The sequence below is a fragment of the Mustela erminea genome, chromosome 1 (assembly GCF_009829155.1).
Source record: "Mustela erminea isolate mMusErm1 chromosome 1, mMusErm1.Pri, whole genome shotgun sequence".
Lineage (NCBI taxonomy): Eukaryota > Metazoa > Chordata > Mammalia > Carnivora > Mustelidae > Mustela > Mustela erminea.
The window spans coordinates 20,766,002-20,780,021 of NC_045614.1; the positions used below are offsets into that span (position 1 = coordinate 20,766,002).

At 41.3% G+C, this 14,020-nt stretch overlaps 1 protein-coding gene across 6 annotated transcripts in view; it reads left to right on the forward strand.

Annotated features, from left to right (window-relative positions):
- The window catches only part of DOCK3 (dedicator of cytokinesis 3), a 562,865-nt gene that overhangs the window by 450,356 nt on the left and 98,489 nt on the right, over positions 1 to 14,020 (forward strand). For all 6 annotated transcript variants that reach the window (XM_032320930.1, XM_032320975.1, XM_032320941.1 and 3 more), the window contains exons 13-14: positions 3,079 to 3,167; positions 9,763 to 9,888. In XM_032320930.1, the coding sequence (XP_032176821.1) occupies positions 3,079 to 3,167; positions 9,763 to 9,888 (215 nt within the window). The remainder of the gene's footprint in view (positions 1 to 3,078; positions 3,168 to 9,762; positions 9,889 to 14,020) is intronic.

The following is a 14,020-nucleotide window of genomic DNA, read 5'->3' on the forward strand; positions in this document are numbered from 1 at the left end:
TAACTACTGATCTTATAAACCTAGAAAGTGACAAAAAAAAAAAAAAAAAACTGACAGCAAGACAAGTCTTTGAATCCTCACCAGCTGGGCACTTCTTTGATGTACTGACTGGTTGGAAGAAATGAGACAGTGTGCATGTCAGACAGGAAGGGCTGGATATGCTGTTGCCAGCACCTCTCACTTTTGACTTCCAACTGAGTTGCTAAATCACAAGTGCTCATCTTAGTGAACACTCTCCCCCTTCCTTTGTTTGGAAGGAATTCTGTAAGTAGAAATTATCCTCATAGCTCTGGGCTATGAGAACTTCATCTTTGATAGTTCTTTGCAGCATCTCTGAGTAAGTGAGACTTATTTATACTGATTAAGGAGTCCGAAGAGCCACTGATTGAGTAACAAAATTAAGTTAATGACTAATTTCCTTTATCTCTGAATGACTTCCATACCAACCCTTTTATTTAATTGTTCTTTACATTGCTTGTACTTCACACTGCTGGATGGCGCATGATACAACTTTGCTTCTGTTCCTAAGTCTTTACACTGTTTTTTCAGTTTCTTATTCTTTGATCTCTTTTTTATTATTATTTGAATGTAGTTGACACACAACATTACCTTAGTTTCAGGTGTGCAACGTAACAATACATCTTCTCTATACATTATGCTACGCTCACCACAAAAACAGAAACACCGTTTGATCAAATAATTCCACTACTGCGTATCTACCCAAAGAAAACAAAAACACTAATTCAAGAAGATATATGAACCTCTATGTTTATTGTGGCATTGTTTACAATAGCCAAGATATGGAAGCAATCCAAATGTCCATCAATAAACAATTAGTTAAGGAAGCCATGGTATACACACACACACATACATACACACAGAAATATTGTGCAGCCTTAAAAAAAAGACTCAAAGGGGCATATACACCCCAATATTTAGAGCAGTAATGTCCACAATAGCCAAAATATGGAAAGAGCCAGATGTCCATCGAGAGATGAGTGGATAAAGAAGATGTAGTATGTGTGTATATATATATACACACACACATACACACATACATACACACAACACATACATACACACGTACGTACATGTACATATATACATACCATGGAATCTTACCAAAAGAATGAAATTTGCCTTTTGCTAGGATGTGGTTGGAACTAGAGGCTATTATGCTAAGTGAAATAAGTCAGTCAGAGAAAGACAAATACCGTATGATTTCTCTCATATGCAGAATTTAAAAAACAAAGTAGAGGAATATAGGGGAAGGGAGGAGAAAAATAAAATAAGATGAAAACAGAGAAACAAACCATAAGAGACTCCTAACTATAAGAAACAAACTGAGGGTTGCTGGAAGGAAGCGGGGGAATGGGCTAAATGAGTGATGGGAGTTAAGGAGGGCACTTGATGTAATGAGCACTGGGTGTTATATGCAAAGGATGAATCAATAAATTCTACCCCCGAAAATAATAAAACACGATGTTAACAAAATTGAATTTATTTTTTAAGTTTTTGTTCACTTATTTGACAGAGAGATAGAGCCAGAGAGCACAAGCGGGGGCGGGAGGCAGGCAGAGGGAAAGGGAGAAGCAGGCTCCCCACTGAGCAAGGAGCCTGATGCAGGACTCGATCCCAGGACCTCGGGACAATGACCTGAGCTGAAGGCAGACATATAACTGACTGAGCTGCCCAGGTGCCCCAACTAAATTGAATTTAAATAAAAAAAATTTTTAAAGATGAGCTCTTGCCATTTTTGACAACATGGATGGACCTAGAGGGCATTATATACTAAATGAAAAAGTCAGACTGAGAAAGTCCAATACCGTTTGATTTCACATGATAAAACTCTTACTGGAGTTTCCTATTTGAAGGGCCTGTACTGCGCTGCACACTTGTGAGTAACCAAGGGAAGATCCTGTGAGTTTTCCTTTGTGCCTGAGTCATCCATTTTAGGGTCAGAAGATATGGACCCATACCTTCCTATGCAAAAGGGAAGGGGTGAGGCCAAGGCTATGGGGACTCTTGGTGTCACGTGGAATTTTCAAGAGATGACTCTAATCTCATTTTAGTTGTTTCATCGAAGTTTTTGCATTAGGATGAGGAATTTCTGGTCTCTGTTTCTAAACTATAGTAAGTACTTGTGTGGTTGCAGCTCTCTTGGGATTGCCCTTTAGAGGGAAGATTCTGAAATGTCAGATATTAACAGATATTCTCTCTTATATCCAAATACTGAAGCCCCTAGGGAAGGACTTTATATGTTTAGACATTCAAACTTTTCTGCTAAGCTCTCCTTCCCCTTGACTACACAGGATTTCACAGTGGATTAAATTCACTACTCTCCTAAACTTTTCTTCCTTTCTTGGTCTGGCTGAAACAGCCACAAGCAAATATCCACACTGCCCTGAACTTAGCAGGATTTTCCTCTGCGGCTGGTATAATGATTATTGAATGGATGGTACAAGCCAATGCAAGGCATGACAGTTTCTAAACAGTAGTCATTGTCAAGAGGAACTGTTATTTTCCCTCTCAGGAACTTGCCTCTGGAACTGTGTGTGTGTGTGTGTGTGTGTGTGTAAGGAACTAGAAGAGTAAAACTTGTCATGTGGGAGAGTGCTACTTCAGAGAATAAGCTGTTTTTCACTCAAAATATTTGTTGAGATTCATTTTAGAGTTTCAACACTTCCCCCAAGTGTGAATCTTCTATGGACCTTAGCAGAAAACAAGCCTTGTCTAATTTAGTAAAACATAGGAAAGTGAGTTTGAAGTTTCCTTTCAAAGTCGGCATTTCAGTTGGAACATCAGACCAGATGTTAAAGAGCCTTGAAAGCTAGGGGCGCCTGGGTGGCTCAGTGGGTTGGGCCGCTGCCTTCGGCTCAGGTCATGATCTCAGGGTCCTGGGATCGAGTCCCGCATCGGGCTCTCTGCTCCGCGGGGAGCCTGCTTCCCTCTCTTTCTCTGCCTGCCTCTCCATCTACTTGTGATTTCTCTCTGTCAAATAAATAATAAAAATAAAAATAAAAAAAAAATAAAAAAAAAAGAGCCTTGAAAGCCATAATGCCTGTCCTTCTGTTGCAGGTGCAACAACGAGAGTGAGTGGTCCCAGATCCATGAGAACATCATCCGCAAGTCCAGCGCCAAGTATTCTGCCCCCAGCGCCAGCCACGGTAACATACTTCTCTGGCTAGGAAACCTTGTGTTGCTCTTGCCGATGCTGATCATATAGACCTCAGTGAATTTGTGCTACCAGTAAATTTCAATTCCCCACAAACATTTGTTCTCCCCAGTCACTTTCTACTATTTCTCCTTGTGATAATTTGAGACTTTTCCTAATTACTTCCAACCAAAATATATTTTCTGTTGTTTTTAAAATGGATTCCATGTGCTTTGATAGGTAACTTGAGTCCCAGTTTAAAACCAGAGTGCACAAAATTGCTGTAGGGTTTGTCACATTATGAAGTCTGTGTTTTCCTGAACAAAGAATACACACCCTAGCCAAAAATAAAAGACAAATATTAATAATCACTTCTTCTATTCCTGTTCAGTGTTAGCATCACCAAGGAAGCCTGACACTAATGAGAATCAGCGATTAATCTGCCAAAATCGTTCAGGAACTGGAATAGTCAATCCTCAGTTCACAGCAGCTTTCATCTTAGTTCAACTTCTTTTCCTTTTCCCTCCTCCTTTTCTTTTAAAACTGTTTAATTTCTGTCTAAATCTTGGTGCAATTCCACACATTAGGAAGACTGTATTTTCTAAATTGAATATTAATTGCTTGATTAAATTAGAAGCACTATTTGAAAGCATCTGAGCTTTTATGTACACTTGAAGATGGCTTTCAAATTTACATAGAACCATGTTTCTTCTGACAGTTTTAACCTCTCAATTATCTCATAATCTCTTTTACATAACTTTCTTTGTTGTTTAATTTCCATAGCCTTGTTGTAAATAGAAAGTGACCTTAATTAACAGTGTAAAGCCACTGCAAGGTGTGGCAGTCTCCAAAGTTATTAAGAAGAATGAAGTTTTCACTACTAGGCATATACCCAAAAAAGTACAAAAATGCTGATTCTAAAAGGCACATGTACCCCCAGTGTTCATAGCAGTACAAGCAACAATAGCCAAATTATGCAAAGAGCCCAAATGTCTATCAGCTGATGAACGAATGAAGAAAATGTGGTCCGTATATATGATGGACTTTACTCAGCCATCAGAAAGGATGAGTACTTACCATTTACATCGACGTGGATGGAATTGGAGCATATTGTGTCAAGTGAAATAAGTTACAGAAAGACAAATACCATATGATTTCACTCATATGTGGAATTTAAGAAACAAAACAGATGAACATAGGGGAAGGGAAGGAAAAATAAAATAAAAGGAAGGAAAAATAAAATAAGAGGTAAACCATAAGAGACTCTTAGATATAGAGAACAACTGAGGGTTGGGGAAAGGACTAAATGCATGATGGGCATTAAAGAAGACACTTTTTGGAATGAGCACTGGGTGTTTTATGTGGGTAATGAATCATTGGATTATGATCCTGAAATCAGTGCTGCTCTGTATGTTAACTTACTTAAATTTTTTTTTTAATTTTAATTTTTCTTTATCATGGTCAGCAGATACTCAGTTAGGAGGGTCCTCAGAGCAGCTCCAGACCAGAGGCCACAAAGTTTGAGACCTTCGGCTAGGAGTACTTAATTTCTCTAAAACTCTAGCATGGGGAGCCTCAGGGTATCTCTCACTACTTTTAAGTGACTGTTTTTTCGTGTATGTGCCAGGATGCCAAGGAGCTCCATGCAGTGTGGTTGAAGGGGAAGGGAGCCCATATTTCTCACCTACGAGACTAAAGCAAGAAGCAATTAAAATCTTGTTTTTAATATATGAAATTATTGGTAATTTGGAAGACTACCATTCACATCCATATTTATGGTGTTCTTTGCTTTATTTACTTAATTGATTTGTAAAGAGCTGCCCTTGGCTACAAGTTATTGGGACATGATATGATAAAAAATGGAGAACATTTTAAAAGAAAGATGGTAGTAGTAATACACTTTAAAACAACTGAAAGATTAGTTTCCACCATCACCTCCCAGGTTAAGATGTTGAATTGTGTATCACATCCCAGAGCAGGGACAATGCCATCTTCAGTACCTCTGGGTTTTGTCCAGAACTCATAAACACTGGCCAAGGCCCCATAGACATCAGAGAGCCTCAGTTAGGATGGTCCAGTTAGAGGAGGGCTCTAGGCACTTATGGAAAAGCCAGGTGGAGAAATAGGCTGCTTCTCTTTGAAGAGTATGTCTGACATCTTCTAGGCAAGACTTGACTTGGAAACTGGTTGAGATCTTGGAAATTTTTTGTTTCAACTCCCTCATTAAATAAATGAGGGAACCGAAGCTCCATGAAGTGACTTTGTGGCTGAACCAGGAAGCCCAGGTTTCCATACTCTAGGCCACTGGCTTTTCACTCTGTTGCCAAGCTTCTGAGCATGGGGTTTCAGTGCAGGACTCTGGGGTCTTCATGTCAGAAAAGTTTATAGATTACTCAAGGAATAGCTCTGGTCTTTATTAGTCTCCTAATTAAAGATACATCATTATAGAAAATTTACTTTGCTGTAAACTGTCACCTATCTTTGCTAAACATCATAGACATTTATTTCCTTGCCAATTCTAGTGATTCATTAATCACTAGTAATCTCCCTCAAGTCAAATCATACGAAAATGTAGAAGGAATTGCTGCACTGGTTTTAAGTGCTGAGACTAAAAGTATCATTCAGTACTAACTCCTATAGGTTGGCCTTTTAGATATGTAGCCACAGAACTAACTTTTAGTAATTCTTGCAGCATGAAGGTTATTAAAAACAAATGAAGACAAATAAAACAGCTAACACAGTAGTTTTCCATGGTTTTTTTTTTGAAGAATGAATTTTTTTTTTAAATCTAAAAATATCCAATGCATGCATAGGTGTATGTATTCATTTGGGTAAATATTGATCAATATTGATGTAAAAGGTTAGAAATCTTATTACACTCCAAAAAAACATTGAAAAATGCAGAATATTGACCTGAAGTATTTTTGTTTAGTGAGTTCCATTTGTTTTTTTTAATTTATTTTTTATTTTCAGCATAACAGTATTCATTATTTTTGCACCACACCCAGTGCTCCATGCAATCTGTGCCCTCTATAATACCCACCACCTGGTATCCCAATCTCCCACCCCCTGCCCCTTCAAAACCCTCAGATTGTTTTTCAGAGTCCATAGTCTCTCATGGTTCACCTCCCCTTCCAATTTCCCCCAATTCCCTTCTCCTCTCCATCTCCCCATGTCCTCCATGCTATTTGTCATGCTCCACAAATAAGTGAAACCATATGATAATTGACTCTCTCTGCTTGACTGATTTCACTCAGCATAATCTCTTCCAGTCCCATCCATGTTGCTACAAAAGTTGGGTATTCATCCTTTCTGATGGAGGCATAATACTCCATAGTGTCTATGGACCACATCTTCCTTATCCATTCGTCCGTTGAAGGGCATCTTGGTTCTTTCCACAGTTTGGCAACCGTGGCCATGCTGCTATAAACATTGGGGTACAGATGGCCCTTCTTTTCATGATATCTGTATCTTTGGGGTAAATACCCAGTAGTGCAGTTGCAGGGTCATAGGGAAGCTCTATTTTTAATTTCTTGAGGAATCTCCACACTGTTTTCCAAAGAGGCTGCACCAACTTGCGTTCCCACCAACAGTGTAAGAGGGTTCCCCTTTCTCCACATCCCCTCCAACACATGTTGTTTCCTGTCTTGCTAATTTTGGCCATTCTAACTGGTGTAAGGTGATATCTCAATGTAGTTTTAATTTGAATCTCCCTGATGGCTAATGATGATGAACATTTTTCATGTGTCTGATAGCCATTTGTATGTCTTCATTGGAGAAGTGTCTGTCCATATCTTCTGCCCATTTATTGATATGATTGTCTGTTTTGTGTGTGTTGAGTTTGAGGAGTTCATTATAGATCCTGGATATCAACCTTTTGTCTATACTGTCATTTGCAAATATCTTCTCCCATTCCGTGGTTGCCTCTTTGTTTTCTTGACTGTTTCCTTTGCTGTGCAGAAGCTTTTGATTTTGATGAAGTCCCAAAAGTTCATCTTTGCTTTTGTTTCCTTTGCCTTTGGAGACATATCTTGAAAGAAGTTGTTGTGGCTGATATCAAAGAGATTACTGCCTATGTTCTCCTGTAGGATTCTGATGGATTCCTGTCTCACATTGAGGTCTTTTATCCATTTTGAGTTTATCTTTGTGTACGGTGTAAGAGAATGGTCGAGTTTCATTCTTCTACATATAGCTGCCCAGTTTCCCCAGCACCATTTATTGAAGAGACTGTCTTTTTTCCACTGTATATTTTTTCCTGTTTTGTCAAAGATTATTTGCCCATAGAGTTGAGGGTCCATATCTGGACTCTCTACTCTGTTCCACTGGTCTATGTGTCTGTTTTTATGCCAGTACCATGCTGTCTTGGTGATCACAGCTTTGTAGTAAAGCTTGAAATCAGGTAACGTGATGCCCCCTGTATTTTTAAATGACTGTTGCACAGCTCTATTTACATATCTTGGGCTGGGGTTAATTTATATTATTAATTCTCTTCCAGCTCTTCCACAGGGATGGGAGTGGAGAAAGATTGGGGCCATGTTGCTGACTCTCCAATATTCCCCACAAATTTCTGTTTGTGCAATTACTTTTTTATGGGACAGTCTTTAATCTAAGATGAGATGGTCCTATTTCCACTAGAGCTGAAGCTTTGCAGGGCTCTGTGATCCATAGACCTGGTGTGTGCAGAGCAGAGGTGGGGGTGGTTTGTGCTGGTCTTACTGGGGAGGAACCCACTGCTCCTCTGGCTTTCAGTCATACTTGCCCTTGTAAAAAATGCACCGGCAGAGTACAGAGGGGAGGGGCCACATAAAAATAAATTCAAAACGGATGAAAGACCTAAATGTAAGACAGGAAACCATCAAAATCCTAGAGGAAAACACAGGCAGCAACCCCTTTGACCTCAATTGCAGCAACTTCTAACTTAGATACATCTACAGAGGCAAGGGAAACAAAAGCAAAAATGAACTATCAGGACTTCATTAAGACGAAAAACATCTTCTGCACAGGGAAGGAAACAGTCCACAAAACTGAAAGGCAACCTACAGAATGGGAGAAGATATTTGTAAATGACATATCCGACAAAGGGTTAGTATCCAGGATCTATAAAGAAGTCATCAAAATCAACACCTAAAAAATAAATAATCCTGTTAAAAAATGAGCAGAAGACATGAAATTTTCCAAAGAAAACATCGAGATGGTCAGCAGACACATGAAAAGATACTCAATACCACTCATCATCAAGGAAATATAAATCAAAATCACAATGAGATACCACCTCACACCTGTCTGAATGGCTAAAATTAACAATACAGGAAACGACGAATGTTGGCGAGGACGTGGAGGAAGGGGAACCATCTTACTCTGTTGGTGGAAATGCAAAGTGGTGCAACCACTCTTCAAAACAGTATGGAGCTTCCTCAAAAAGTTGAAAATAGAAGTACTGAATGACCCAGCAGTTATACTACTAGGTATTTACCCAGAGAATACAAAAATACTAATTTGAAGGGATACACATCCCCCCCGCCGATGTTTATAGCAGCACTGTCAACACTAGCCAAATTATGGCAAGAGCCCAAATGTCCACATGCGCATGCGCGCGCACACACACACACACACACACACACACACACACACACACATGAATATTACTCGGCCATCAAAAATAATGAAATCTTGCCATATCCAGCTATGTGGTTGGAGCTAGAGAGTATTATGCTGAGCAAAGTAAGTCAGAGAAAGACAAATACTATATAATTTCACTCATATGTAGAATTTAGGAAACAAAATAGATGAACACAGGGAGAAAAAAGGGAGGGAAGCAAATCATAAGAGACTTTTTTTTTCTTTAAGTAGGCTCCATTGCTGGGTATGGGGCTTGAACTTACAGCCCTGAGATCAAGACCTGAGCTGAGATCAGGAGTTGGATGCTTAACCAACTAAGCCACCCAGGCACCCCCTAGAGACTCTTAATTGTAGGGGACAACCTGAGGGTTGCTGGAGGGGAGGTGGGTGGGGATGGGCTACATGGGTGATGGATATTAAGGATATTAAGGAGGACACTTGTTGTTGTGTTGAGCATATATGTAAGTGATGAATCACTAAATTCTACCCCAAAACAAGTATTACACTATACATTAACTGCAATTTAAATGAAAATTTGAAACAATAACAAAAAAACAAAACAACAACAAAAAAAAACCTTGAGCTTTCTTAAAATGTTTTCTTAGAATAACATATACTTTCTGCATCAAAATTTTTAGGGGAAATTGGAAGGGGAGGTGAATCATGAGAGACTATGGACTCTGAAAAACAATCTGAGGATTCTGAAGGGGTGGGGATGGGAGGTCGGGGTACCAGGTGGTGGGTATTATAGAGGGCACGGATTCCGTGGAGCACTGGGTGTGGTGCAAAAATAATGAATACTGTTATGCTGAAAATAAAAAATAAATTTAAAAAAAAATTTCTCAAGAAAAGTGCTGAACTTTGCATATTTTCCTCATATATATATATATATATATATATATATATATATGACTCTTTATGTCTTTTTTAGTACTACAGTACAGGGTGGAGATGTGGTTCTGAGTAAGAAAATGCTTTTGTTTTTGCAGGTCTTATCATTTCTCTGCAGCTTCTTCGTGGAGACATGGAACAGATTAGGAGAGAAAACCCCATGATATTTGGTAGGGGGTTGGCAATTACAAGAAAATTGGGATTTCCTGATGTCATCATGCCAGGTAGGGAGCACTTCTTGGGGCTGGGTTGGGAGAGGGGTCAGAAGGATGGAGTCTGGTGCTCCTTTCATGAGCAGATGGTGAACTGTGCTGGGGAGGAGCCCTGCAGCCATTAAAAGCCTCTGAATCCAAGTCAGCTTGCTAACTACAGCCTGTAGTCAGTAGCTCCTTTTTTGGCATCTGTTCTTTTCCAGAATCCCCCACATCATGCTCACCCATGCAACATAACAATCCAGCAGATGGGCTTTGTTGTCTCCTGTAGAGCCTGGATGGTAGAAACTAACATGGAATTCTTCATGGGGATGCCGCTCAAAAGAACTTCCTTTGGGGGTGAAAAATACACCAAAATATATGCCTTGTAGTATCGATGAATCCAATTCATGTAGGAAAAGCAGATCCATTTTAATGTATTGGAAAACAAGTCGGGCAAATGGTATTTTAGGCGCTAGGAGTAGTACTACCTAGCCAGGTTCACTGTTCTCATCTAATGCCCAGTGGAAAGCCAGAGCAGAAAGTGGGAATGCATCAACCATCAAATGTGGTTTTAGGGCAGTCCCAGGTTCATGTTGCCTAGTCAGGCCGATGCAGACAAAGCTAGGAAAGTAGATTGAAACAGGTCAACAGAGCCAAGGGGACTATAGGGAGTGAGGGAAGGATATAGGCATGGCTCAAATGGAGGGCAGGTGGTCTGATAAGCAGAGGACATGTGAACAAAGGAAAATCTGAACAAGCAAATAGCTGGTTTTCTGAATGGGTTACCTACCCTTTTCATTGAGTTTTAATGATCCAGTAAAAGCTTGTTTGCTTCTGTTCAGAAGAGCCAGGGCAGGCCAAACTGCACTGCTTGTAACCACTCTATATGTCACCTATTTGAAGTTCCTCATGGTGCTCTAAATCCCCTTGTTGGAAATATTTGTCAGCATGTACCCAAGCCGGGAGTATGGCCTGAGCAGAGAGAAGGCCCATGTGATGGCTTCCAGCTGCCTTCCAACTTCCCCCACTATGCCTAGACTTGTTTTCTCTTGCCTGCTTCCCCTCCGCATAGACACTGTGGATGCAGAATAAGCTGCTGGGATCAGCCCTCATCTTCTGCTCACACACACACACACACACACACACACACAGGTCTTCTGGATGGGAAACCTGGGCCACTCAATCAATTCCATTTGTAACGGGATGGAAATCAATAGCATTTGTAATGTTAGTCAGACTTCATGCTTCCGAAGGGCCCCCATCTGACTGTTGTAGAGGAATAGCCTTCATAGGACACTTCTTCCATCCTGTCCTGACACCATTCCTCAGCCCTGATTGTCGGGACAAGAAGAGCCCAGGCATAGTCTTGGCTTCCTGGCAAAATGTCATGGAAGAAAGAAGTGATTATCAAAATTGATCTGGTGATTTTGTTTTTTAAGTTACATATCAGGTTCATGAGGTGAAGTAATATATTCTAAGAGATATACCTAAGTCTTCCTTTCTTTTAAGAAGTTGTTTGCCTGCAATTTAGACATCCCTTTCATCTTAGCCTTCACAGTCAGAGGATTAAAACCAAATGAACAGAGACTAAAAAGGAACAAAGTTCAGTCAAAACAATTCTTAAGCAAAGCTTGATTTTAAGAGTTATGTTTTCTAACCCTCGTTTATGGAAAGAAATCTTTTTGTGGAGCACCCCGCATCTCTTTGCGTCATAGGCACTCAGGTTCAGAAAGGACTTCTGGGTATGCTAGATGAGTCTGAGGAAATGAGCTGTATCAGGCACTGGTGAGACAAGCTAAGGTTAAGTGAGTTTTCCCTCCCCTGGGCAGCGAAGGGATCATCAGATGCTTTGCAATCCTGAAAGGTCCAGGTTAGGCCTGTGAGTAAGCTGTTCCTTTCTGCCTTTGAGTACTAAGTGCTAGAGCTGAAAGTAAGGATTGGTTCACAGGCGGGACACGGTCCTTTGTGCATCATCTGTCTCCTCTACTCTTCCTCCCTTTGAGGAGAGAGCTTTTTTGCAGATGGCCACTCCCAGCATTGTGAGCTAACAACTGACAGACATCTTAATGCACTCCAAGATATCATTGGAGTGAGTTTGCCATCCTCAGGCATGCTGATAGGGCTGGCCTGCAGCTTCTGGAGCAATAGGAAGAGTGTACAGGAACGTTTTACATTGCAGTCAGCCTATCCTGGGAAACCATAAGCTCCAAAGTCCCTTGGTGAGGCTGCCTACAGCTGATCTGCCCTTCACCTGTGGGAATGTTGGACCTGGGCCGCAGCACACCCTCAGCCCACATAGTGTTGGTGTGACCAAGTTACAAGAAGTTGTCACTTCTTGATACATGGACATACTTACGAGAAATGAACAAGGCAATGAATTATGTCAGTTACTGTGATCATTTCAACACTTAAGCTACAGAGTTCAGCCAGGCTCTAGTCACACCAGTATCCAACATACCATTTTTAAAAAGGTCTCTTCGATGGTCTCCATTGCTTTCCATGGGCAAACACCACGTGACTGCTGTGAACCAGAGATGTGCTACTCTCTGCCACAGCTGGATCCTCATGGCACAGCCATCCAGCTCTGCTCATGAGCCCTGGTAGTGAGCAAGAGGCAGGAGTGCTATTCCCGTTGCCCTGGGAGTTCCCAGAGAAGACACATGAACCAGGACATGACATTCTTGATTAGAGAAGAACAAATAGATATGGGAATTGAAGTCTGATTTTGAAACTGAGCACTCAAGGTGCTTTTATTGGTTGGTCACCATATTCCCATGGGTACTTCCTTCTTCTCTCCAAACCCATTTTAGTTCAGTTCAAAAGATAGTAACTCCAGGGTGCCTGAGTGGCTCAGTGGGTTAAAGCCTCTGCCTTTGGCTCAGGTCATGATCCCAGGGTTCTGGGATCGAGCCCCACATCGGGCTCTCTGCTCAGCTGAGAGCCTGCTTCCCTTCCCCTCTGCCTGCCTCTCTGCCTACTTGTGATCTCTGTCAAATAAATAAATAAAATCTTAAAAAAAAAAAAAAGATAGTAACTCCTTTCCTAGATTTTTCTTTTCAAGAGAATGGGCAGGAAGGACTAGGGCAGGACAAATGTTCCAGGTGAACAAGTTGGAGTTAACATTGTTCCCAATAAAGTAGCCAAAAGAAAATTGCCAGCCCAAAGACTGTAAACTGAGAGGAATGATTAAAACCTTTTGTTCAGTAAGAGGCCGTGCCCTCCTGCAGACCATGCCCGAGCCAGCAGAGCCCTGCCACCACCTTCTACAGCCCTCTGTCATTCATAGCTTTCCTATAAAGCCTGTGCCCTGGAGAATAGAGTTCTGTCATGGCTCTGTGGGAATTACGTTTTAACTTATTGTCTAAGTCTTGAATTTTTAAGGGTTTTCATTTTCTGTGGAATATGGGCCAAGTTTCTTTCTTTCTTTTTTTTTTTTTTAAGGGTCTATTTCTGGAATTTATTTATTTATTTGAGAGAGAGACAGTGAGAGAGAGCATGAGAGGCGAGAACGTCAGAGAGAGAAACAGACTCCCCATGGAGTTGGGAGCCTGATGCGGGACTCGATCCCGGGACTCCGGGACCGTGACCTGAGCCGAAGGCAGTTGCCTAACCAACTGAGCCACCCAGGCGCCCCTGGGCCAAGTTTCATATGGGTGATATGGTCTTCCATCTTGTCAGAAGAAACCTGCCCTTTGATTTAATGTGCTCTGGCTGAGGACTAGGTTTTCCCCAAAGCAGTAGTTCTCTGACTTGAGTCACCTGTGGGGCTTGGAGACTGCTGGGTCCACCCCCAGGGGTTTCTGATACAGTAGGAATGGAGTGGGACCCAACAATTTGCATTCCTCACAAGCTCTGAGGTGATGGTAATGCTCCTAGTTTGGGGACCCATGTCCTAAGAGGGACTCTGCCTTAGGGAGGCTTTGTCCTTCCCTGACTCAGCCCTGGCACAAGGAGTGCTCCTCTCTGGGTTGCTCCGACTTGCTCTTAGAAGGCAGCTCTGCAGGCATGACATCCCTCTAGGGGACCCTCTGACTCTTGCCCTTGTGCTCAGAAATACACTCTGTCCTCTGCTTTGACCCTTGATAAAAAGTGCATGCTTCATCACCGACCTGCAAGTGATGTTTTGTTTTTGTTTTTTTTTCTCTCTTTTCCTGTTTGTCTT